Source organism: Lepidochelys kempii, chromosome 2 (assembly GCF_965140265.1).
Source record: "Lepidochelys kempii isolate rLepKem1 chromosome 2, rLepKem1.hap2, whole genome shotgun sequence".
NCBI lineage: Eukaryota > Metazoa > Chordata > Testudines > Cheloniidae > Lepidochelys > Lepidochelys kempii.
This window is the reverse complement of record NC_133257.1, coordinates 190,609,160-190,635,942: the sequence shown is the minus strand read 5'-3', so window position 1 is coordinate 190,635,942 and position 26,783 is coordinate 190,609,160. Positions and strand designations below refer to the sequence as shown.

The following is a 26,783-nucleotide window of genomic DNA, read 5'->3' as shown; positions in this document are numbered from 1 at the left end:
ATAACTTATGGATTATAACTCTAACGGCCCATGCAGGGCGGGACATATGTCAGTGTGAAGCCCATGCAATAAATATTGAAATGATTTTATATAACAAAACATATTTATAGGTATTTTGGTTGTTGTATCAATATTTGTTTTAGTGTAGTGAGAACTCTTTTGTTAGAAATGGGTGGGATACTTATTAAAACGCTTGTTTAAAGAGGAGAAAGCACAGTGGGGATATTTTTGCCTGTGTATACAGAAAGTGGAAGACCTTGCCTGCATGTGCTCTAAAAAGATCAGAACTTGGTTAAACAAACGTATTTCAAGAAAGCAATCTTATTTTCAATAAAGTAAAAATTAGCTCTGAAGGAGAACTGAATGCTTCAGCAAAAAGAAAAGGAGTACTTGTGGCACCTTAGAGACTAACCAATTTATATGAGCATAAGCTTTCGTGAGCTACAGCTCACTTCATCGGATTCCTTGGTTAGTCTCTAAGGTGCCACTAGTACTCCTTTTCTTTTTGCGAATACGGACTAACATGGCTGCTACTCTGAATGCTTCAGGCCGTCGCTAATGACCAATTAGCCTTTCACCTGTAGGTCAGCAGTGCCAATCCAGCCCAGCCAATTAAGAAATTAAAAGTTGTTCCCACCCTAGAGATCGATCTTTAGGGTTCCCCCACAAAGCCTTCGGTGGGCCTGTTCCGGCTCCCACATCACACACGTTCCCCACTAATTGGCAGGCTCAGCCCAGAGAAGCCAAAAACTGCAGGAGTCCAGGCAGGCGTGAACGCGCCTTCTTGCCCCGAGATAAAGCCCCCCACCCCGACGCAGGCCAAGGCCAGCACGTGGCGTGGGAAACCTGCCGGCTCGGTTCTCACTGCGCTCTAGATAAGAGCGAGGGTTTTCTTCGGCAAGGCGGGCCCAGCCCGCAAGCCACACGGCTTCTGGGCTAAGCTGCAGACAGGGCCAGAGGGGAGAGAGGAGGCGGCGGCGGCGGGTGGGATCATCTCCTTCGTCACCGAGCTCGTACTCGGGTTACACGCAACGCGGGTACAACCACAGGGCTCATTAACTGGCGCGCACATAACCCGCGCGCACTGGGCTACCGCAAACGGGGGCGCTATGACGCTCCTGCCACCACCACCACCCGGGAACGACGCCTTGCTCGCGCCAGCTGCCGCGCGAACTGCGCCCTGCTCACAGGCAGGGGGAGCGTTTCCCGCTCTTTACCACGCGCGCGGGAAGGCGGGTGTGAGGCGAAGACGGCTCCGCCACCTACGTTCCCTGTCTGGCCACCTCAACCCCCGCTCCCCTAGTCATCCACCCCCTCGACTTTCCTTGCGCGCATGCGCTATTCTCTCTCTCAAAAAAAAATTTAACTCAACCAACCTTGCCTGAGGTATGTTCCGTGCTGGACCAGTCACAGGGCCGTTTGCTTCCTACGCAGGCGTCATGCAATTTGACGCATCGACGTCAGTCCCCCACTCCAGAGGTTTTCTATTCGCCCAGGGGAGCAACCTTCTCCTCAGCTCATTGGTCAGCGCTATTAGGCGCATGCGCTTGTCGCAATATTACTCTTTGCCGGAGCGCCTAGCAAGTTAGCGTAGCTCGCCTTTTTTCTCCTCCTCCTCCTCCTCCTCTTTTCCCTCCACCCCCCTTCACGCTTTCTCCTTCCTCCTAGTTCCTGGCTGTGTCAAGAGGCGGCTGCCGCCACCACCAACGTGGAGAGCAGAAAGCTGCCTCCGAACGTTGGGGTGGCTTCGAACGGGCTCCTCGAGGCGCGAGCGGTAACCGTTGGACGGTACCAACTGCCTTCTGCCGAGGAGAGACGCCCCGCCAGGCGGTACCGATTGACACAACCCCGCACCTGTTGGTTCTTTCTTTCAGCCGCCTCCCCGCACCCACTCGGGGTTCCGGCGGCTCCCCCTCAGCGCGTGAGGCAGAGAAACGCCCGCTCGCCCCGCCGCAGCCGGCTCGAACCGGAGCAGGCGCCGTAGCCGCCGCCATGGCCGAGACCGAGGAGAGGAGCCTAGACGACTTCTTCGCCAAGAGGGACAAGAAGAAGCGGCGGGAGAAAGGGAGCCGGGGAGCCGCCGCCGCATCCGCGGCCTCCTCTGTCTCCTCCGCCTCCAGCGTGCCGGGGGGAGCCCGGCCGGCCGAGGGGGGCTCCGGGGCCGCCGGGGCCGCCGCCAGCACCGTCTCCTCCGCCAGGGCGATGGTTAAGGTGCGATTGGAGGGGGGGGGGCTACGGTATTGGGGCCCCTCGCGCCCGGGAGTTGGGGGGGGGGAGGGGATCGGTTCGGGGAAGGAGGAGGGACCCGGCTCCCCCCCGGGCTACGCCAGCGCTTTGCAGCGAGCCAACGACGACCGCTTGCGCCCCGGCGGCTTCCTTTGGGCGGCGGCGGCTTCCTGCCGGCAGAGGGCGGCGCTGCGGGGCTGGCCAGGCCTCCGAGCCTCGGCTCTGGCTGGGTGGGGGCCCCGATCAGGCCGCGAGCCCGGTGCCGTGGCTGCCCGGGGACAGCGGGGGAGGGGAACCAGTGACTGGCTGGCGTCTCTCGGCCGCCCCGCACGTGCTGGGCCCTGAGCGCCTGTCAGCCCTCGCGTGGCGGTGCTGCCTCCTGTATTTACCGCTGCGGGGGCGGTGTCTCTGCCAGAGCTCTGGGGCTGGAGTCGCCGAGATCGGCCCGGCCACCGATCGTACTGGTGGAGGTGGGGGGAGACTAATACCGTTAAACTGGGGGAGTTAGCGTCGGCAGATGCATCTATTAGAAATGTAATGGCAGGAAAATGACCGAGCCAGGCTTTTGCAGCAGGGACGTGATCTTGCTTTAATGTGCAAATGCTTCGAGCCGGTCTAGTATCTTTATACTTACACTTGGAAAACACAAATTGGGTAAAAGACTCCGTTTGCAATCTAGAAGTTTAATATATCTATTCACAAATAAGTACATCTATAGTGGGCAGCAATGGGCTGACCTGATGTGATTTAGCAGCTGGAAATAGGAGGATCCATCATCATGTGACTAGCCAGCCTTCTAGAAACTCCAGAAAGTGTACCACGTGGCTCCCTAGCTCTGGCTGTGGACCTCTGAACCAGAAGGGACCCACTATGTGCACTAAATCCTTTGTATCTCAGCCAGTTGAGGCATTGATTTCTGATACCTTTTGTGAATGTAGGGAAGCAGTACAGTGAAAAGGATAGCGTGCAAGAGAAAACACAAAAATTGCTGTAATAGGTTAGACCACTGTTCCATTTAGTCCAGTATCCTAGCTTTGAAAGTAGGCATTTCCAGAAGCTTCAGAGGAAGCTTTGATAAACTATCCTCTAGAATAACTTCCCCAGAGGGAAGTTTCTGCCCTAATGCAGATTGCTGAGATGTTGAGGGTATGGGAATCTGAGACCTAAATTACATTTCTAACTTGTCCAGGATTAGTGATCAAATCACTTAACATTTTAATCCACATTCCTAAAGTAGAGAGAATAGTTAATTACTTTAGGCTTGTTTAAATAGAACACAAAAAAGCTAACAAAATGAAAAATAAAGACAAGGGAAAATCTTTTAATTTAGAAAATACTGATCTGGCAACAGTTTGCCATTAGAAGGTAATGTAAGAAATCTAAAGTGCTTCAGATGGAGAGTAGCATCCTTAATGAAGGAATAAAGTCTCTAGGCAACCAATCCCAGTAACATGAAGTCATTTGCTATTAATATTGCTACTTTAAACCAGGTCTTGGCAAACAGATATTTGCTTAACAGAGACAGATGTAAATGATAAGGGGAGGGCTCTGGGATAAGAGGCTACGCCCTGTGCCTCTTCAGCTGTTGGGAAAAACAAGGGTGCTGTTACAGACCCTGCATATGAGGTGTTAATCTTTCATATCAGCCTACAGGAGTTTGAAGTCATCCTCCTTTCCAAAAAACAGTGGGAAGGATGAGACTTGTTCTCTGTTTCAGCCTTTTGGATGCTGTGGGGGTGGGGTGGGGTCTCTTTCCCTTCCTCTCTTGTCCTGCTCTTTGGTAGTGGCAGAGGTAATTAGTACTGCTGCTTGTAATTTTTTTCAGGGAGCAGGGTAAAACTAACATGAGTTTCACTGCCATTCATGGGGTTCTGAACAGAAACTATAAAAGTAACCAGAATCTTAAATTTAGCTCTTCAACTTGGCAAAATTATGGTCAACAGCAGATTTCAGAGTAGCAGCTGTGTTAATCTGTATTCGCAAAAAGAAAAGGAGTACTTGTGGCACCTTAGAGACTAACAAATTTATTTGCGCATAAGCTTTTGTGAGCTACAGCTCACTTCATTGGATGCATGAAGTGAGCTATAGCTCACGAAAGCTTATGCTCAAATAAATTTTAGTCTCTAAGGTGCCACAAGTACTCCTTTTTGCGGTCAACAGCAGAGGCAGCGCAAGTGTTTGTAGTCAAGAGGGACAACATTGCACGACCTGCCAGAGTGAAACACATATAAGGTAATTTTTGTAACCATAGGGAAAAACCTACTTATTTTAAAAAATTTCATCCTAGTCTGCACCCTGCGTGTGTTTTACCAAGCCATGCCTTATACAGCATTTAAAATGCAAAAGAACCTTAAGTCATATTCTGGACCTAGTTAAAAGTTAATCCTCAATCACAACACTTTTTTTGTGATGAAATTGGTGTCTTCATGGATAATTTGATTTGTATGACCTTGCTTCTAATTGAGAATCTCCAAATATATTCAGATCACAACCATCGTGAACAGCGTGAAAGTAGCTAAATGCACTAATGTTGTATCTCTTGTCCTGAATCCCAACAGACTATTTTAATATGCATAACTACTATGTTCAGGTAACAAAGTAGATAAATAGGAAATTTTTAAAAGTTAGTTGCCTTTCCATACCTTTTAGGGAAACCCTGGTGCTGTAGTTTCTGTACTGCTTGCACTTTTAGTTTTCTCATGAAGTGGTATCAAGCTTATAAAAATTTATTTTTGTTCAGGAAGAGGATGAATGGAAGGAATTCGAGCAAAAAGAAGAGATTGACTACAGTGGGCTCAGAGTTCATTCCATGCAAATAAGGTACCACTGGTTTTTTCATCTTTTACTAAGAATAGCTTTTTGCTTGGAGATTGAGCTCTGCAGGATCTGGTTTAACAAAAGGTTTGTAATACATTGTAGCCAACAATTCTATGTAGGCAAAAGTGAATTTGGATTTTGGAAACTCTACAGATATAAATGGAAATCCAGTTTCAATAAGGAGACCCTGAGATCACTTTGTCTCATGTACTAAGGCAATTTTGAGTTGTCATATTCAAGGTGGTGTATCTGTAACCCAGTTCACTCATCACCCTTATTTCCTAGATTTCTCTTATTGGGGTTTCCAGCTCCACACAAAGCTTTGCTTTTTGGCACAACAGTAGTACTAGCAGGATTGTGGCTCCAGAATATTGATCATCTTGGGTTCAGACTTTAGAGAATACTTCTTCACATTCTCCTACATAGACCATATCTTAGAGCTTTCTTGGAGGGAAAAATAGTACAAGACAGTCAGACCATCCAGTTTCTTCAGTCACTTCAGCCCCACCACAGAAGTAACTGAATCCATTTACCCCACAATCCACTCTCATTCTTGGTGTAATAAGAGTCCTCAGCCTAAACAAGAGTCCTCAGCCTAAATATTGTCACCCTGAAGAGAGGAAATGATACAACCACTGGCTTGTTGAGTAGTGTCCAATAAGGACTCTTCAAGCCACTTTCTTCTGAGGCTATATGGGGCATGCTAGTATCCTCTGTCAAGGACTCCCATGATTTAATTGCAAAAACTTCTCATTTTCATGTCCACTCTTGTGTCCATTGTCCAGCAGGTCCCTCCTGTGATCATCTGTTAACTGACTTCAGACCAGGCTACTTGGGTAAATCCTGGCCTAGGATACTAGCTTGGTTTGAGGGAATAGGGGAAGGGCGGGCGTGGTATGACCACAATTGTACAGGGCACGTGGTATAATCATGGAACATAAATCACATGAACTGAATGACTTGATTTTTTCAGATGAATACCCTAAAAACTCAACACATTTATTCTGAACGACACTATGGCCATGACTTGTGTGAACAGTCAAGTGGGCATTGTCATTCCTTTTCTTAAAGGAAGCCAACTCCTAGTCTGTGATCCATGGATCTGTCTGAAGAGAGCAGTGGTTCTCAACCTGTGGCCTAATCAGTACGCAGCTGCAGCCCATGTGACATCCTCAGGGCTGTACAGGTAGTATATATATTGTGTGGATGAAGTCCATATAACACAGAGAGCGGCATATGTGGCCCACACCGGTAAATAGGTTGAGAACCACTGGAATAAAGTCTGCAACCTGACTTCCATCTACCAAACAAATGTGATGCTCCAGTGATCTGTGGCTTTTGGTCTTGAAAACAGCTATACTTGTTTTTTCCATGGAGGCAAAGTTCTGGACACTGACTGCTGTAACCCAGTCATTGGCCTAATCTTGTAAGTGTCTAGTGATACTTGGATGTCCAATTTGACACTTTAAAGCAGACTTTTCCAGAGGGCAGGTGCTTGGAACTTTACGAAAATTAGGACCCCTTTAAAATGCCTAAATCTTGCATCAAATCTACTAATTGCTTCTTTTAGCCTAATCCAAGTGTGATCTAATTACCATTCCAAAAGGCTCATTCCTTCTTGGTCATAATGATAGTTCCATGTTAACCAAGCAGTTTTTTGCCCTCAGAGCTGCTAGTCCTGTTGTTGTGTGCCATTTAATATTTCTTCACCAACCTGACCTTCCACATACCCACAAATATCACTTAGCTGTTCAGAGACTAAAGGGAAGTAACCAGTAAGGACTTTTTTAATGACCATCTCACTTGGAAAGATTTTGCTAATCAGGCCTTCATCAGAACTTGACTTGCATCTTCCTGATGTGATTCTTTCAATGGAAAGTCTCTGCAGAATGTTTTTTTTTCTTACCTTCAAGGAAAGAAAGCACTTCCAGAGTGCCAGTCTTGGATGCTGGAAGTGCCCCACATAATATGATGGGATTCCTGAATATGCTTCCACAAATTCTATGTAAAATAGATCTTCAGTCCTTTAAAACCTGTTCATAAAGTACAATCCCTGTATTGAAAGCTTCTTTCAATTCCTAGATTTCAGGTTTTCTGCAGCTTAGTTTTTGTTTCCTATCAAGATCACTAGTCACTGCCTTTTCTTCAGCAAAAAGTCCTTAGTCCTGACATCTACGGTATTATGAAACCACCCAGAGCCGTGTGACCTGTGTATAGGTGTCTTGTAGCTTTACATTTTTGAAAACTGACACAGGCCTCAGTTTTGCATTGTGACTCATTCCATGAAGTCAGTGTCTATTTTGTAAGCATAGAAGACTCAAGTGTTACGAAGAGTTTTAATCAGTGTACACAGTTCCCATCTTGAGTCTCTACTGCTATAGATACATCCCACTGTACAAGTCCTACTCCTGAGGGAATTCTGCACCAAAAAATTAAATGTTCTGTGCACAATATTGTAAAATTCTGCATATTTTATTTGTCAAAATATCACAATATAATCACACCATTTTCAATTATTTGCTGGCAAGTATTTTGAAATAAATTACCAAAATAATTGAAATTATGTGATTATATTATTTTTGTGTTGTTTTGACAAATAAAATGTGTAGAACTTTGCAGAATTTTAAATTTTTTTGGTGCAGAATTCCCTCGAGAGAACCAGAGTTCTGTGTGGTGCAGTCTGGGTGCAGGCAGCCAGGTAAGGGTCTGGGGGCAGGGAGGAATCTGGATGCGCAGGGGCTCAGTGCAGGGTTCTGGGTGCAGGGGGAATGGGCTTCTGCAGGGGAGTCCAGGTGAAGGTGGTTAGGGCTCAGTGGAGGGGATGGGGAGTGGGGCTTGGTAGGGTCGGGGGTTAGAGTGCAGCTGGTAGGGGTCTGGGCATGGGGGAGGTGGCTCCTGCTGCAGGGAGTGAGGGCTTGGGGGGCTCAGTGGGCTTGGGGGGGGTCTGGGTGCTGGGGAGCTCTGATGCAGTGGGGAGGGGTCACTGTACAGGGAGCTGCTCCCCCTGTCCGTCCAACCTCTGTGCATCTGGATCTTCTTTTCCTTCCTTCCTCCCCCCACGAGCCTCAGCCCCTGCACCTGGAACCCAGAGCCCCCAGCCCTCATTGCCAAGGCTTCTGAGACTTGATTTGACCCAGCCCCAGCTGCTCCATGCAGAGATGCGGGGGGGACTCCATCTCCATCCTCCCCACACCTGCCCAGCTGGGACTAATGTCCCTGGGCAACTGGGGCGTCTGCAGACCCCCCTTCCCGCTCAGTGATTTACCTCTTCTGTGTGGCCCACCCCCCAACTGACAGGTCTAAGCTGGTGGGGGAGAGAAGTGAGTGAGCACTTGTGCAGCTTCTCTTTGCTTCCCCACAGAAACCATTTTCTGCAAGGAAGCAAAGGGAATCTGCAGGAGGGGGGACATCTTTCTGCTGCGTTGCAGGGGCACAGAATTTCCCTAGGAGTAAAGTCCAGATAACTTACTCTTTTAAATCAGTCTGTAAATCGTTTTGCTAAACTAAGTGTATCAACATCTGAAATGCTTAGCTAGTGTGGCTATTTGCTTATTTTATAACCTGACTTTACTCATTAGTTTGGATTTTCACTGACCTAAAATGAATGCTGTGAAAAATTAGCATAGTCCTGATATAAAGTAAGAAATATTACTTCAGTGTTCCTTAAGAAATAGCCAAGATAAAATTTAAAATCTACCAACCCAGTTTGGCTCACAGGCGTAAGGAACTAAATCTTATGGATTCTGCTGGCAGGAAATACCACTTGTCACAGAATTGTATTTTAGAACGTAAACTTTCATTTGCTGTTTCTAGCCTTATGGTTGCAGGGAATCTTAAACACTAACAAAATATTAGGGCTTCTTGAATCTTCAGGCAGTCTGACAGTAATTCTGAGGTATAAATTGCTCCAGTCACTACAATGAAACTAATTCAAACCTCAAGATGGCAGTTAAATGTTGACAGCTTACTATCAGAGATCACTTTGGTGGAAACGTCCAGCTAGAATGGTGCTCGCAATCATGGATTCCCTTCTGCTCCTTTCTCAGGTGTCGGTTATCTCAACACCACTTCAAACTAGCTGCCAAACTCCAGCTTTTCTGTAGAAAAGTTTTTAGTGCCTAATTATCTCTGTACAAAAACTTTGAGCAAGATGAAAACATAAGGACAGCACAAAACTGACCAGCTAGTACAGTATGTGTATCCTGTGTCTTGAGATCTCTATTCGCATTCATTTAGGTAATGAATTTCATGACTTAAAAGTGAAACTACTGCAGAAGTTGACACTGCATATCCCAGGGCTTGATTGTTAAGTTGTTGTAGTCTAGCAATAATGAGAATATGGCATTGATAATGAAGGAACTAAAGTCTTTTTTCACATGCTGTATAAACTTTTTGGCAAGTGTTTAAATCTTTTGGTTATAACATGCTAACTACTATTCCACAAGTGAAAAAGAAGATGATGAAGGTGAAAAGAGAGAAGAACCAGGTGACAACTGGGAGGAGGCTGGTGGTGGTTTAGAGAGAGCATCTGGTCCTTGGAACAAGACAGCTCCTGTGCAAGCACCTGTTGCTGAAACTATTGGTAAGTTTTTCTTGTCTCTTTCACTGGCCTGTAAAGACATACCAACTTTAAATCTAACTCTTAAGAAGTTGAGATAGAAGTCTCCGGTATTACACCTGTCCCCAGAGCTCCCTGTCAGTGTTTATAGTACTAAACTCTTCTAATTATTTCTTCATGGGTCTTTTTACTCAATAGCAAACCTGACTCTGCAGGGAAAAGTGAAACTGAGTAGACTGTGCTGCCAAAGGTATAAAATAGTTTTCTAATTTAAGGTATGGTAATCTTGGGTGTTGTGATAGGAGTTAATCTTTTAGACAGAAACCTTTACATGAATAGGGTCTCCAAAAACTGAAGTGTAGATCAGTTTTAAACTCGTATCTTACGATACACCTTTGTAAATATAGCTAATCTAACTTCCCAGTAGAATATAGACGAAATTAAATACCTTTCAGGAGTGGTATGGGAGAAAATAACATCCAGTTGGTATAGTTTGCAAACTTAAGCTAAGTTTCCTCATTTGATCTCCTCTCTTCTCCCCCCCCCCCATACTGCCATGATAATTCATAATCACATAGTAGATGAGCAGAAATGTTTGTAGTCATTATCTGACATGTAATGTAATGATTCTCAAACAAGATTCAATAACTAGTATATCTATATAAACATCTACAGTCCTTCACTCTTCTCGATTGTATTGTGGTGAAAGGATTGTCGTCTGATGTTTTGGTTGAGGGAAAGACTTTAAATGTAGTCTCTGTCCAAAAATGACTTAGATTTGTTAGTGGAGATAGCAAATTATCATAAATATTCTCTTGCTTTCTCAACGCACTTCTCACTTGAGATGGGGTTGAAGATATGAGTTGCCATTGGCACTGCCTTCTCTCAACTTTTGACAGCTTCTTGCTTTTTTGTACAAGCAGAATCCTGAATGTAGTGCTATAAATGTGGTAGAATTATGAAGGGATGCAGAAGGAAACTATTGCTTCTTTCTGAGCCAGCTTCCCTTTTCGTCCTTCCATGTGTAAATCACCACCGCGGTTGCAATTCATAATCGAAGCTCAGTTTGGACAAGCAATCTACTGGACTATGTGACAGTTGCCAACTATGGGGGGAGGGATAGCTCAGTGGTTAGAGCATTGGCCTGCTAAACCCAGGGTTGTGAGTTCAATCCTTGAGGGGGCCATTTAGGGATCTGGGGCAAAAATTGGGGATTGGTCCTGCTTTGAGCAGGGAGTTGGACTAGATGATCTCCTGAGGTCCCTTCCAACCCTGATATTCTATGATTCTATGCACGGCAGAACCAATGCTCATTTATAAAGGATTCAGTCTGAGTTTAGAAATTCTGTAAATTAAAACCTATAATGCTCTTCTTTGACATGTACCCAGGTATTTAAGCAAACTTCAGATGGAGGCATGCAAAGAGGCAGATGACTAGAGGAGGACAAACTCCTGTTTGACTCAGTCAGATCTTTTGCAGCACTTCCATCAGAAGTTTTAAGCCAAAACCATGTAGCTGTCTCAATGTAGAGAGCAACCAGTTCCCTTGAGCCTTTAAGTATACCTTGAATAGATTAAGAAGGCTTTACCAGAGGACACAAATATACTTAAAAGTGGCAAGATAGTCATCACTGAGTGTAACCAGCAGAGTTGCTGTGGATTTAAAGGTAGTAGGAGTACCTAACTCAAGCTCAGTTTTATTAACATAAATGTGTAACTCAACCCTTAATCTGATATCCCTGCTTCATTGATGCAGTTTCTCCTAGGGCACTGATAAACTACAGAACAGCTGAAAGGTCGGAAAATGACTGCATCTAAAAACTATTAAACAATTACAAATACATTACTAAATAGCATCTTAAATACAAAAAGCTAAATTATGTTTTTATTTTATGACTGCTGATCTTATAATAAACCCTGCTTTTGGTTATCAGGAAAATTTTAAAACTCTTAAGATCCTTACAGTGGGATGTAAGAGCACTTGGAATTGGAAAATCTAGTTAAACTTAATGAGGGTGGGTCACTTAGAATCATAGAATATCAGGGTTGGAAGGGACCTCAGGAGGTCATCTAGTCCAATCCCCCTGCTCAAAGCAGGACCAATCTCCAATTTTCCCCCCAGATCCTAAAAGGCCCCCTCAAGGATTGAACTCACAACCCTGGGTTTAGCAGGCCAATACTCAAACCACTGAGCTATCCCTCCCCACTAGCATGTCATGCAGATGTATTCTTCCCTCTTTTACAAGTTTACAGTAGATTACATTTCATTATTTGTTAGCAAATACTTCAGTTTGCTTTGAGGCCATAGGCAGTTTCATTGAACTAAATTTGGAAAATATGGGGAGTACAACAACTTAAAATTTAGCTAGTAATCACAAATGTTAGCAATTACACTCAAGTCCTGTCTAGTGGCTTTTACCACCTGTGACTCTGTGGTGCTGTTCTAAAACTGCACTTCAATTTAAAAAGGTCTAGTCATTAGTCGGATAATCTTGAACACTCTCACTAATGATCTGAAACTAAGATCTTCTGTATTAGATCAACTCAAAGATTAGAATATCTGACCATTGGAAGCAAATAACACAATAGAGCCCAAAGCCAGAGTTTAAAAATAAGGCTATACACTTTTTTGTTTGTCTAAAACTCTGCTAATAAACTCTTAGTTACAGAAACCCCGGAACCAGTGCAATCTAGTGGTGTATACCGACCGCCTGGTGCTAGGGAGACCAGGACACGGAAAGCACCACAAGGACCACCAGAGATCTATAGTGATACACAGTTTCCATCATTGCAATCCACTGCCAAGCATGTAGATAGCCGAAAGTAAGTATATTTAATCTGTTCCTCTAAGATGCCTATTTAAAATGCTTTCCCATCAGAGGCATAACTCCTTATTTGGTGCCAGATCATCATCTTTCCACAGAGGTCTGTAAATAGCAGAAATGATTAGTTGACGGGGTTGGGGTCTAAATTTTATCATTCCCCTGTCTTTATGGAGATCCCCACCCCATCCCAATGCATCTCAAAGGTCTGAGGAGTGGGACTCCTCTCAATGAGGAGAGAGCCAGATTAGGTGATTACCACTCTCCTTGGCCACCTAGTCCCTATATTCAGGGATTTCCCTAAATAAAACACTGCTGATCTTGACAATATCGAGTTCCTTTCCACATTAATCAGTGCTCTGTGGCAGCTGTCAGCAGGGAAGCAATAGTAACATGCTGCTTGAGCAGAGCTGTGTTGTTATGGGCAACTTCAAAAGGGGTTGTGTGGAGCAAAGGGAGGAATATTGTAGACACAGTGTTTCTGCAGTTATTACATTAACCATGAGTTTGGAGGGCAATGTCATGACCCTGAATGACTTTAAGGAGACTCCAAATTGACATTGCCTGAGTTTCCTATCCCTCCCGTAGACTCTTTCCCTGCTGAAGGGTTAAATAGACCTCTAACTCATCTGCTGTTATCACCTCTTGATGTGGCATTGATTGATACAGCACAGTAGCATAAGCTTTTTTTCTGGTCTAGTTTGGTGTCTGCCACTTGAACAAGCAGTGTTATCAAAGATGTCTTGGCTTTTCTAGGATATGAGCTTAGGGTTAATCTTAAAGACCAGCATGAGACATTCTGAATTATACTTGAGTAACATACTAACTGCAGCACAACTCTTTCCATATCTTCTACATGACTCTTAGGTTTCATGTTGCAATGTTCAGACCTCACTGGGAGGGGCATGGACCCCTATTTTCTATCGCCTTTGAGAGAAATGCTATAGCATGATTTGAAAGTGTTAACCCATATGTATTGCGTTATACAGTATACCATATTGGAATGGTTTTTTGGAAATGAAGTCACCAATGTAATCTGAACAAATAGCACAGAAAGGGCAAGAGCTTTACTCTGGAAATAGTCTATGCAACCTTCTGTTCTCTTGGGGAATGCATGGATATCCTGTGGAATCCAACCCACTCCCTCTATTCTGCATTTGTAGTGTAACTTTCTAATTTTGTTGGTTTTGGGGTGGAAATTGGCTAGGAATTTCACAATTCAGAAGCTAGTGAATAAGACCATTACTGACTACATTTATTTTCCCTTAGGGATAAAGAAATGGAGAAGAGCTTTGAAGTAGTAAAACACAAAAATAGAGGTAGGGATGAGGTCTCAAAAAACCAGGCACTTAAACTTCAGCTAGACAACCAATATGCTGTGCTTGGGGATCAGTAGAGCTGCATACACATTACAATTAAGGAATGCTTTTTTGGTAACCCTCCTAAGGTAACTAAACTACAGCTAACGACTATGATGAACATGCCATCTTATTTCTGCTGGATCTGCTGCGGCAAGTGCAGACTACTTTGACATAAGTGATTGCTCTCGCACTATGGAAGCATAATGTGTTGCAACTTTCTTCTCCATTGGATTTGGGGGAAATTAATGTAAATGGTTGAACAAGATTCATCAGTGTTCTTTAATTACTCTGAAAAAGTATCTACAGTCAGTGGTCATTTCAAAATCTTTTTATGTTCAGATACTGAGCCTTCGTAAGGGTTGACTACCTCAGACTTGCTGCACTCATTGTGGACACCATGTGGATCACAACTTCTGGAAAAGAAGGTTACAGCTGTTTTAGTGGCCATCTGAAACCAGCTTCTCTACTGGGTACCTGTCAGAAATCCTGAAGAAGTCAGCCATTTGGTTCTGATTTGCTATAAATAACAAAGATTTAAGTGACCTTAATGAGAAACCTGTCTGGTGTCCCATCCTGAGGAATCCTTTCATGTGTACCACAGCCTACTAGAGACTTTTTGGAGCATACCACTTTCAAAAACTATCAAAGTATAGTACAGAGCTGTAGTTTGTTTACCTATTTAGATAGAGCTGTACTGAGGTAACCGCAAAACAAAACTCATTCCAATACAAAATTGGAGGGTGTGTGGGGTGGGGATTGATTGGGCTGTTTGCATTAGCCATTTTCACAGTTGTGTTTAAGCGTTCTACAAAATATGCCTTCTCTGTTTCTGGTATAAAATTGCAGTATACTCAAGTAAAAATGTGTTAATAGTGATGAGTTTATCTTGGTTTTCATAATTGGGTTGCTTCTCTTTCTCTGAGGCACTAGGACTTCAGTAGGCTTTGATTTGGCACACAGCGGAAGCCTGTGCTCCCATTCTAGTCTTCAGAACATAGTTTCAAAAAATACATGCAGTATACAGGGCAGTAATAATAACCTCAAGATAAGTTTTTCTCTTGTGGCAAAAGTAACAGCTGTCTCCAACCAATCCTGTCTTATATGGGTAAGCTGATATAAGACTCTGAATGAAGGATAACCTCAAACCTAATGAGTTTTCATTTGTTATGGCTGCTTCTGATCACCTTGTGAGCTTGCAAACTGTTCCAGGCAGAAATCCTCACTTTAAATGGCATTTTCTCAACTGCAGGAAGCCTAGTGACAATGGAAGGAGTGATGGCTTTGTTCAATTTTTGGCCAGCTCTATTGACTTAATTTAGTGGAGATAAATAAAATGGCATTTGTATGCTAGAGGTATAGGATAAATAATACCCAGTTGCTTCTATACAATGAAGAGAATCTGACAACCACCCAAACTCTCCCGGGGCATACCATCTGTCTTTCCCCTTGCTTCATTTAGGTTTTTTTTTTAGTATGTTAAGTGAGTGAGCACCTCTTTCCAAATCTAGGTTTCTCCCTGTAAATGTGAATGCCAAAAGGAGGGGCTGTAGACTTATTCCCTTGTCCACTTCATACTTGCCAATAACAAAACAATCTTTCTGATGTGGCAGTACTTCACCTATAGTAGACCAGGCTTGGTGGCTCACGCAGACATTACATGGTTAGTTTTGTTTGATTTAATTGCTGATGCTTTAAAGTCTGATTCCTTTGAAGTCGGTAAGAATCTTGCTGTTGACTTCAGTGGGATCAGGGCTTTCCCCTGATTCTCACAATATGCTTGGAATAGAACTGGCCTTAAAGCCCTTGCAGAGTTAACTTTGTCAGTAAAATTTCCAAACTAGCAGCTGTGAATAGATAGACTGATCAAAAGACAAATTTAAAAACCTGAAGATTCATTTTGAGAATCAGAACCACTGAAAGTAGACTTACATTGATACCGTTGGACTCTGAGCCATGTATCTTCCCTGAAAGAATATCTCTGCCAACAAAACATATGTTGGTTTATGTCACTAAAAGTTTAAGATTGTCCTATTTGCGGTAAAGGGAGGTGTCACTCTGTGACATGGTAGAAACCTGAAATACTAAATCCCAACTTTGTTCTCACATTTAAAGGATATTGGAGTTGTTAATACACATGAATCAAGTTTTTAATATACTGTATGATGGGTAGATGAGGCTGTCCATTGTACCTTTATTTGAATTCTCAGGCATGGTTTTGGCAGTGCAAGAAAACCTGTAACATTAATAAATCTAATAAAGTGGAAATATACATGGATCCTGGAGTCAAATGTATCTTTACCTGTAGTCCTAGACTATACCATGCAGCATTTAAATAAATGGAGGATAACTGGATAGCTTTGGGACAGATAATGGAGGTATGCAGTCGTTAAGTTCAAATCTGAGATTAGAAGAGCCAAAGTTAACAGCTCATGGCAATGTTTGGTACTACATAGCCTTCATATAGTGTGGTAGCTAGACTGAGGCCTCTGGATAGTATCTAATTCAAATCACCATCTGTTTTTAGCCCAAAGTGGCATTCTCAGTAGTGTCCATAGACTGAAAGGACAGAAATAATGTATTCGGTCTTCCCCTTAAAGGTGGCTCCCCTTCTTTGGAGTTTGGTACTCCCTATTCAGTGGATGGAAAGAGGTCTTTAAGACTACTCGTGAAAAGTCACACTTGCTTAAACACAATACATGTCATTCTAAGTTCTTGCTAGAATATCTTCACAAAACAAGGCATCTGGAATTTTTGTAGGGACTTTTCTGATTAAGCAGTGCATTTAGGGAGTTTAACAAAATCCAAATTAAAGCACGTAAGTTTATTCTATTGTTAAGGATGCTATTTAGCACCTTATTATAATAAAACATACTATTTTGAATCACACTTCTTGCAGATGTAAAAATGACCTAAAAGTACAATGACCTGTCTGAAATGAGGTTCAGATTTATATGGCTGCTATATTCCACTTTAATTAAACATGTTGATAAATTAAAAATTATTCATGAGCTTTGAAGCCTTATTTTAAAATGAAGAAAACTCTCACCTTTACAGCAGAAGTACAGTGAAAATATCAGTCAGTGGTATCTAGTTCAATGCAATTTTAAGTGACTACTTGTTTAAACACTCCTGTGGCTAACATGCAGACTTATGATGTAAAAGAGTATATACCTCAATGCATGTCTTATGCAGAAGAGAGATGACACATAATTACAAAGCCACTAGTATAACAGTGCATCCAATTACACTAAAACTGGTGCACAAGGGAATATTTTGGATTTAAATTTTTGATGGCAGACTAACTTTTAAGGTTAATGATAAAATCACGAAAAATTTTGGGGGAGTGTGGGGAGGGAAAATGTGCTTATACTATCTCCTGGGGCTTTCTCCAAAATGGGATTTCCAGAACCTCAGCTACAGGAATATTGGCATCTATGCTAATTAATTACATCAGAGAGGTAGAACAGAGTTGCTGTTTAACTCAACTCTGTTACTCTAGACTGGTCTTGCTTAGTCTCAATCCAAAAGTAATGAGGAAGCAATAGCTACATAGTTGCCATGTATGGTATTTGATTTCCACTAGTTTAAACTATTTTTTGTAGCAGGCTTTATCAAACTTGTCAAGGATAAGTGTCCTTATAATTTTTTTAAAAATCTATTTTTAAATCATTCATTTAAGTCTTCTCTAGGGTTCTCTGACTTCATGGGTGCTCATTTCATATCTGAATGCATGGCCTTTTGTTCGTGGAAGCTACTACACTTCCATATGCTGAAATTTTTAACCCATCTGATTTCCTTGGTCTGCTCTGAATTTGACAGCAACAAAGAAGGCAAGACTCCTGGAGGGGAGTTTACTTACTCTTGCTATGAAAGTCAGCATCTCGTAGACACACAGAGGAATTCTATAGTTATGACTCTTTGCCTAAGTGCCAAAACTCGATAGCAGCTAAATCTTTCCTTGACTTAACACAATTTCAGGTAACATAAATATGCTGCTAATTACACTCTCAATAGCTACATCCCTTTACCTCCTCAGTAGTGTGAGCTATTCAAAGAAATGTACTTCAGAAAATACACCTCTCTGCTTGATATGTATGATAATCCTGCTGAAACAAATACTTTTAAAACCAGGTGTCTTTGGCCTTTTTTTGTTTTGTTTTTGTTCTGAGCACAAAAGAAGCATCTTCATTCTCTTGTGACCTGTATTGTAAGTCTAGCTAACTGCAGCATGCTCAGTCTCAGTTTTTCCTAAATAGACTTCTAAGGTAAGACTAGGTATGGGCATTTTCATTCTAAACTCTGTGTGTGTGTGGGGCGGGGGGGCGGGGGTGGGTTCTGAATCGGAGTTTAAATGAGATGGTGGTAGAAAACATGCTGGTAAAATTTCAGTAATCTAAAACAGCTGTGTCTGGCACAATACTCACTTGATAGTAAAAACTGAAAAACATTTTGTTCTCTGTAGAGTTGAGTAAAAACTTCCAAGGAAAATGTAAGTAGAAGTTAAAAATCAAGGATCCAAGTTTAGAAGGGGAGGTGTTAGTTTGGGTCAGCTTTAGGTAGGGAGAGAAGGATATTCAGTTTATAGCAGATATCAGAATAGAGCACAAGACACCACTCTGATACAAATTATATATAATTTGTATCTCCAGTGTTAGTTTGGATAGAAAAGAGGTACTGCTTATTAAGGAAGTAACTTTGCTTCTCAAGCACTAAGGTAGCTGTTGTGTGTTTGGTTTCAGACACAATGGTACAGGAACAATTTGAAAAGGGTAGGGAACACAAAAATAAGGCCTATAAGTAATGGTTAAAGTGTTGTGTACAGGATAGAAGGAGGAGGTTGTGTTGGAGGGAAAATGCAAAAGCTTCTGTGCTGAAGAATGCTACAGCAATGAAGAGGAGCAGTCCTTATTGGTCAAAGGTGACATGCATCTTAAGATTTAAATTGAAACAAAGAAAGTTTGAAAATCAATAGTGGGGGGGAAGCCTCAGAATGCAAAAAAATACATATTGGAAAATGGCCTTTGGGGAGGTTGTGGAATGGCCATCTGTACACATCTTATAATCAAGTCTCTAAACTACCACACCTGTTTTCAGTAAATTAGGATAGTGCCAAGTTGCAAGATTCATTTATCTTGAATGAAACAATAATAAAATAGTGTAAGATCTAGTTAAAACAAAAATAATTTCCCCTCTCCAACGACTTAGATAAAAATTGTGACACTGATCCAAATTGTTCTGAAGATATCCATGTGTATTTCCTTTTTTCATGAAGCAATTTCTAATATGTTGATTAAACTTTTATATGCAATTGCTCAGGTATAATACACTATATATCAAGCTTAGTGAAGTTTCAGTGGGCTACCTAACTAGAATACGGATATTCAAGGTGGTGTACCAAAGTATTAAATCCTCAGAGAAAAAGAGTGGCACATCTAGGAATATTGACATGGAAGATCTGGTCTAAAAACAAGAACACAAGAGGAAGACTGGTCGAAAGTAGTTAAGGCACAAGTCTGAGAAGCAAATTTGGGTTCTATTCTCAGTTCTTTCACTGACGTGCTGTGGAACCTTGGGCAAATAATTTAACTTCACTCTGTCTCAGTATCCCTAGCTGTAAAACAGGTCATATTTCCCTACCTCACAGGGGTGTTGTGAGGCTTAATTCATCCTTTGTAAAGTGATTTGAGACCATTTGATGGAAGGTGCTATAGTGTGCAGAGTATACAAATGAATTAGTCCAATGCTATTGGTCGTTTCAGTTATAATAAAAGAAGACATCTGGATTAGTTTTCAGTACAGTAGTTTAATACTACTTTAGGGGAAGCTTATATCTATGAAATGTAATATACATTCTATTATATTTAAGTATTATGGGATCATGTAACTACAAACTTATAATCCATACGTTCAAGGGGCATAGTTAAGGTTGTGCATTCAACCTTTAATTGACATTTCCTGATTTTGTGTAATTAACTATGCAACCCTAACATTGTATTAACATAAGTTGTTTTGTTTTTGCATGGAATATATTTAAAATCAGTTTTGTCATTTTATAAACCCCATGATGGAAATAAACTTCTGTTCACATTATTGTTTAATACCCATCTTTTACAATTTTCAGTCTTTAAATTTTTATTTAAATGTGAACTAGGAATGTTCACTAATACAAGTGTATTCACAGACAATTTACTCATAATGAGAGTTGGTTGCTTATAGCAGGAGGTGCTCTTCTTTCCCCTCTCCTTTTTCCTCCATTATTGTTCTTTCTTCCACTTATGTATATTGCAGTAATATCCAAATGCCCATTTATGCTAGGTACTGTGGAAACACATAAGAAGGCCTAGCTCCTACCCTGAAAAGCTTACAAACTGATTTAAGACAAGAGGACATAAGAATAGGAGGAGACGAGAAGGGAGGACAAAGGCAATAAAAGTAATAAGCGTGGTTATTTATTGTGCTTCTGTTGGGAAGGTGTCTGTGAAATAGTAATGGGGTGAGGGTGATGGGAGGGCAGGTGCAAAACATACAGGATGAGAACAATGATGGAGGTAAGGGTTGGCAGGAGGAGAGCAGGAGGTATGCTACTGACCAGGTAGGATGTAAGAATAAGGATATTCACTGTTATTCAAACAACTTGTCAAGTAACTGCAGCTGGAGGACTTGGAGCCCAAGGAGCAGATGTGAAGAAATATAACTGACACAAATAGACTCTTGAAGTTCTGTCTCAAGTTCTGTTCTGTTTGATGTTGGGGATTTAAAGGTCTACCTTCAGTGCTCTTGCTGATGGTGCCCATGTGTGTTGGGAGACCAGGTGGTCATGGTGGGGGCATGCAGCAGGCCCCAGTTTCCCCAAGCAGATGCCCTCTGTCTCTTGTAGGTGTTGAACTGGAGAGAAAGAGGGATGAAGTTTGGCTGTCACTACCTGGCTCCTCTGCTACTGCCATCACCTCCCTTTCTGCTGGTGTTTTATCATCACAGCACCCAAAAATGGGCTGTTAAACATCTGTGTTCTCTCAATCATTATTTTCCCTCTCCACATGAGTATAGTAGTTATTGTCATGCTCCAACAGATTGTATCAGATATTTCAGGGGAGATTCTTGTCCGTAGCTGACCAGTGAGTCCTGAAACATGAGCAATAACCTTTCCAGCTTTTTTTATCCTAGCTAGTGTAGCAACAGATATTCTACATGAAGCAATGAGTTCTACAGATTAGAGACTGAGTTAAAAATGACCTTTCAATGAGTGTCCTTTTTTCCCTTGATAAATAGCAGCACTGCTTTACGATGACTATCTGCTATTCAGTTGGAGTCTCAGATCTTTATCTCATCTCTTATTTCTTTTCTCATTTCAAAACTCAATAATCCTACTCTTGCAATCCCTCCAGGTATGAAAATCTTTCCCCTACATCTGATCGGTTTTTCCTTTTGTCTTTCTGTGATATCTTTTGATGTGGTGATGAAAACAGAGCAGTGTTCAGCATGAAGACCTGTGAGAAAAATATGTGCCATAATATTTTTCCATATTCTCTCTTTAATGCAGCCTAACAACTTATTCGCTTTCTTGACTGCAACTGCACATTGAGCAGAGGTCTTCATCGAGCTGTCCATGGTGATGCCTACGTCGTCTCCTTGAGAGATAACAACTAATTCAGAACTCATCAGTGTGTATGAATGGTTAAAATTCTCTCCAATATTCATTACATTGCATTTGTTTCTGTTGAATTGTATCTGCCTTTGTCTTGCCCAGTTATAAAGTTTGTTAGTTTCTTCTGGCATTCACCATCCTCTCTAGTGATGGCAAACCTAATAATTGTACATTGACAGCAGTTTTTGCCACCATGCTATTCACTCAGTTTTCAGCTTACAAACGTATACCACCATTCTTACCAGTAATCGCCGTGGCATGCCCTTATTAGCTTCTGTTTTTGTGCAGACTTGATAATTTCTTCCTGTTCTTTATTTCCTGTCTTTTATTCTTTGATGTTATATTTTCTTACTTATTCAATTGTGATAGCAAAGAAATCGAGTCATGACCTTGTCCCATCTTCATGAATTTATATGTATATTGCAGTCTTTATTGGTTAAAGTATCTTCATGTGTTTTATTTTTAAACTGAAACCCAAATTCCTGATCCTGCATCTCTTTCAGAAAATGTGACTCTCATCAGAAAATTTCTTCGATAATTTCCTTTGTGCTAGCAGCATCTCCCACAATTCTGGATATCTGAGCTGTTCTCTCTCTGAGGCTCACAGAAATGGATCAGTGTTTTGGCATTACATGGTCTGGCTATGCCTCTCTGCTCCTACTTGCTGCCAGATGAGTTATTCCCAAGATGTGAAATCTGCATAACATATTATTAACAAACATTCCAGAGATAACTAAATAACTATGTACATTAGACCTAAGAAGATGATCAAATGGTAATGATTCCGTTTAATATCTGACTGACTCATGAGCCATCTGGTGGGGTAGGATTGTGGGAGACTACTAGCAGAAAGGAAATTATCAGTGAGAAATATTCTGTTCTGTAGTGCAGTCTCCCACAATTCTGGACATCTGGGAAATAGCAAGCAGTGAACGGGGGTAGGGAGAGAGTTATGAAATAAAAATTTGGTAGCAAGGAAGTGTGTGAGCTCACTCAAAATCTGTACTATTTCTTAACCACTGCCTGCAGCACCTTCCTCCCAAAGAAAGCCTCTGCAGAAGATAGAAGGTCCACCTTATAGTGCTTAATGAAGTTGTTAGCGGTAGATCAAGTGGCCGCTTTGCAAATTTCCAAAGAGGACACGCTTGCTTGTACTGCCCATGAGGTTGCTAAGGATCTCGTGGAATGCCCCTTGATCCCCTGGGACAAAGGCTTCTGGTTGATCTGCAGGCTTCCACAATACATAATCTAATCCATCTAGCGATGGAGGACGTGGAAGTTCTAATTCCCTGGCATTTTGGGTGGAAGGATACGAATAGGGAACCTAAGCGTAGATTCAGTATACTTGAGATAGATATTCCATGCTCTTCTCACCTCTAAGGTGGACCACACCTTTTCAGTTGGATATTGTGGTTTTGGACAAAATGAAGGAAACACAACTTCTTAGGAAGTGTGGAAGGAGGAATTTATCTTACAAAGAGAGGATTCTGGTGTTCTAAGCATCACCTTTCTCCTTGTGGAACATGCAGTAAGGCTCCAGTATAGATAAGGCTGCCAGTTTCAATGCTCACCTGGCAGATGTGACAGCTGCTAAGAAACAAGTCTTAATGGATAAATAAATCAGAGGCTCGAAGGGATAGCTTGTCAGAGCCCTCAAAACTAGCAGAAGGTCCCATTTTGGGAAGAGTGGCTTGGCCGCTGGTCTGGCTAATCAGATTGCTTGATTAGCCAGACCAGCTAATCTGTGGATTGTCTGCCCGAGAGCCCAAGGATCATGTGAACAGCAATCTACTAAGAGCAGACACCTGACATGTAATGGTACTGGCCTGAAGGCCTCTTTCTATGCCTTCTTGGAGAAAGTCCAGAATGGTTGGAATGCTTGGGATTTGCATTATAGTCTTGGCACCAGTTGTTGATTCTGGGCTAGATGAGGAGTATGTTTTTAGTGTTGATACTCTCCTAGACGAAAGCAATGACTATGGAGGACAGATTGAGACCTGTCTGTCAGTTGAAGCCGTTTTGGGTCTGGATTAAGAAGAGGACCTTGCGAGAGGATGTCCAGTCTCCATGGAAGCAGGAGAGGGTACTTCAGTTTCAGCTCCATCAGGTCGGAGAACCAAGGTCTCCTCAGGCAATGAGAAGTTATCAATATTAATATCACCTGTTCTTGTTTCATTTTCTGGACCACTTTCCCCAGTAGTAGAAAGGGTGGAAACGTGCAAAGTAGGCTCTGCGGCTAACTGTGCAATAAGGCCTGTGTCTCCATGTACTTGGGATCTGCCTTCCTTGTGAAGTATTTTGGTCTCTTTACCTTTGTACAATTAGCAAAGAGGTCAGTTGAAGGGAGGCCCAATGTCTTAATGACGAGATCAAAACCTTTCTGATTCAGGCACCAATTGGAGGAGTTGACCCTGTGCCTGCTGAGCCAGGCTGTTTTTGGCTCGTCCCCTTTGATGTGGATTGCTCTGAGGGAGAGGAGGAACTGTTCCACCCATCTCATTATTTCCATTGCTTCTGCATGTAGTGCCAGACTCCTTGTTCCCCTTTGGTTGTTTGTACATGTGACTGTAGTGTGGTGGGCTGGAACCTTTGCAGAGCTAGCTTGACCGTTTTCAGCTCTAGGAGGCTTATGTCTTGAGTCTTTTTCTCCTCATTCCGCAGACCCCGGGGTCTCTGAATGAGCTCCCCAGCACTCTATGGGAGGATTTTGAGGCTTATTCTCAGGAACCTGCTCAGGTTTCAGAGCCAGACAGCTGACCTTCCTCAGTGGAGGAGTCGTCCCAGGACTCCTGGATTTCTTGGGCCTTTTCCTTCCCTGTTTAGCCTTTTTAGATTGGTTTTTAACCTTTTTTGTGCACTTTGGGAGTGTAGAAACTCTGCTGCAGCCTTGGTGAGGCCTTTTGTGGCCTACCGTCTGTTGGGATCTGTCTCCGAATCCTCCCTGCTGGCTCCCATTCCCCCTGGGAAGGGGAGAGGAGTGAACTCATTGTCATGGGAGGCAGGGGGGCTGATTAGAAGCCCTACTTCTTTCCTCAGGGCACTAGGGACCCACTTCATGATTGGGGGGCTGGGGGGTGGGGGGGAAAGAAGGACTTGTGGCACTACAAGCCTCCCCTCTTCGTTCAGCAAGGATCCATTGAGACTTACGCTTTGAATGGCCGGGTCCTCCTTGCATTTGATGCCTATCCCTGCTCTGCACTGGGATTCCTCGTCCATTCCCTCCCTGCCCTCTTTGAATTCACAGCTGCATCTGTGGATGGGGGACCCCACTTGCCTGTCTGACTTGTAGCCTTGGGACCTAATGGAGTTAGGGATGGAAGCCTGGGTGCAGGCTGGACACAACTTGCTATCTGTGAGCTGAGAAGGCTGCCTCGTATATGCCACCCTGCTTGGTTTTGACCCAGTGCTTTCTTGGCTGCTCTGCCATGCCTGTATGGGACAGGCTCAGGGAGGGTTAAACCCCTGTGGGTTTAACCGGCGTGGGGAGGAGAAGGAATACTGAGGAGGAATAACACTGCTCCCCACTACCCATAAATGGGGCGGAAAAGTTAAAATAGAATGTGTGAGGGCCGAAGCAAAAGAAACCACCACTGGCTGCTGCTCCGGGAGGCAGAGAATTTGGCAGCAAGCAGGAGCAGAGGTGCTGTGGTCAGATTTTGTGGTGCCAAAACACTGATTTGCCTCCACAAGCTACAGAACAGCCCAGATGTCCAGTATGTTGGGAGATGCTGGGCTGCAGAAAACACCAGACTTGTCCAGATCAGATTAAAACTGTAAAAGCAGCTTGTCATTTACAGGAGCATGCTGGAGAACTAATGAACTGCTAGGCATATACAACAGATGCCTGACTCTGATTTCATTCTTGTGTAACTTCATTGACATTAGTGGAGTTACTCCTGATTTACGCTCCTTTGAGATCAGATTCAGATCCATTAGAGCTTGGGTTGGGACTTCTCTTTTGAAGTCTGTGTTGTTTTCTTCTTCTCTTATGGCTACTTAACAAGCTGAACTTGTTGAAGTCTTCTACTTTATACTTCACTCATTTTGAAAGCAATTAATGAAGCAAAAATTATACCCTCCAGCAGACTCTGTTTCTGCAAGCCCTCCTAATCAGGACAGTGGCTTAACTGGCACAGTGCTGTTTCTGCTGAAGTATGCTAAGCAAACAGATTTCACACTGTTATTTAAGGAACAGTAACCCATTTCTTTTGCATTTAGTTACTACAGCAAGATAGAAGGAAGAGTGGTCAAAACAGGGAAGTAGTTAGTAATAGATAGCTATAAAGCAGAGTGAGGCAGTAACTAGTACTTTGCTAGTTCAAACGCCAAACTTATGCTTTTGGACACAGTGATGTAGCCAGATGTTAGGAAAATCTTTAAAGATATGGGAGGGTGCTTTGCAAAGAATTTTAAGAGGACATCTTGGTGCACAAAAAGTTGATATTGAACTTGCTTTCAAATATCATACATGGGAACATCAAGCCGCAGTAATGTAGTGTTTCTAATTCCAGCCTAAACAATGGTGAAAAGGAGAAAAACAGACAAATAGCTACTATAATGTCTAACACAGTTTGACGTCTACCAGCTGTCTGGAAAAAATTGTGGCTGGTGATGGCTTGGTACAACAGAACTTTTTTTTTTTAAATTGAAGTAGAATCACAATCTGACCTGGTTTTGTGACTCCCCATATGGATCCCGCAGTTTGTACAGGAATATTGAAGGTGGCCCTTATACTATATATTTTATAGTCCTAAAGAAGTTAGTACATTGGGCAATAATTTTATCAGTGAATTTTACTATGGTTTGCTAATTACAGCTTCTGCATATGACTCATCTTCTAAACATGTAGCATGCACACCTCTTGTCCTTTATCCATGTGTTAGAACAACCATATCCAACGCTGTAAAGTATTTTGTGACAGTTCCTCTGAAGAAAGCTAAAGAAAATAAAATTTATTTTATCTTTTACAGTAGTGACTTCTGTTTTCAGGTTGATTTTACTTCCTCAAGCCTGTTTATCTTGTTAAATAGCCTGTCCGGCAGTATTGGTTAGGACACCTTTACCGTAGTTGATTCTGATATTGTAATTAAAAAATTATGTGCACAGGTTAAGAGTTAGGCAAAGGATTTACTAGATTTCAGTCACTTAAGTGATTTTTTTGTTTTATCACATTTTAAAACTCACATTTCAAAAGTGTGCAGTATTGTTGTGAGGAAGGATGGTCTAGTGGTTAAGACATAAGCCTGTGAGTTGGAAGACCTGGGTTTAATTTCCTGCTCTGCCATAGACTTCCTGTGTGATTTTGAACAGGTCAATCTCTCTGTGCCTCAGTTTCCTGATTCTAAAATGGGGAT

The 26,783-nt window shown here is 42.4% G+C and overlaps 1 protein-coding gene and 1 long non-coding RNA gene across 5 annotated transcripts in view; one reads left to right on the top strand and one right to left on the bottom strand.

Moving 5' to 3' along the window:
* Window positions 1-2,383, bottom strand: part of LOC140907384 (uncharacterized) — a 105,375-nt gene extending 102,992 nt beyond the window's left edge. The window contains exon 1 of the long non-coding RNA XR_012157478.1: window positions 1,377-2,383. This is a non-coding gene — a long non-coding RNA (uncharacterized lncRNA). The remainder of the gene's footprint in view (window positions 1-1,376) is intronic.
* CDV3 (CDV3 homolog) lies at window positions 1,573-26,396 on the top strand. Of its 4 annotated transcripts, none has more exons than XM_073333208.1 (5): window positions 1,573-2,211; window positions 4,967-5,046; window positions 9,489-9,625; window positions 12,265-12,424; window positions 13,693-13,864. In XM_073333208.1, the coding sequence occupies exons 1-5, from the start codon at window positions 1,993-1,995 to the stop codon at window positions 13,817-13,819; spliced, it is 723 nt and encodes a 240-aa protein (XP_073189309.1). In that variant the 5' UTR covers window positions 1,573-1,992; the 3' UTR covers window positions 13,820-13,864. The 4 variants fall into 4 exon arrangements, with proteins under 4 accessions (XP_073189309.1, XP_073189310.1, XP_073189311.1 ...); XM_073333209.1 differs by lacking the exon at window positions 13,693-13,864 and adding an exon at window positions 21,325-26,396 and having other exon boundaries at window positions 1,575-2,211; XM_073333210.1 differs by lacking the exon at window positions 13,693-13,864 and adding an exon at window positions 14,124-19,874 and having other exon boundaries at window positions 1,576-2,211.
* Window positions 26,397-26,783: the final 387 nt, after the last annotated feature.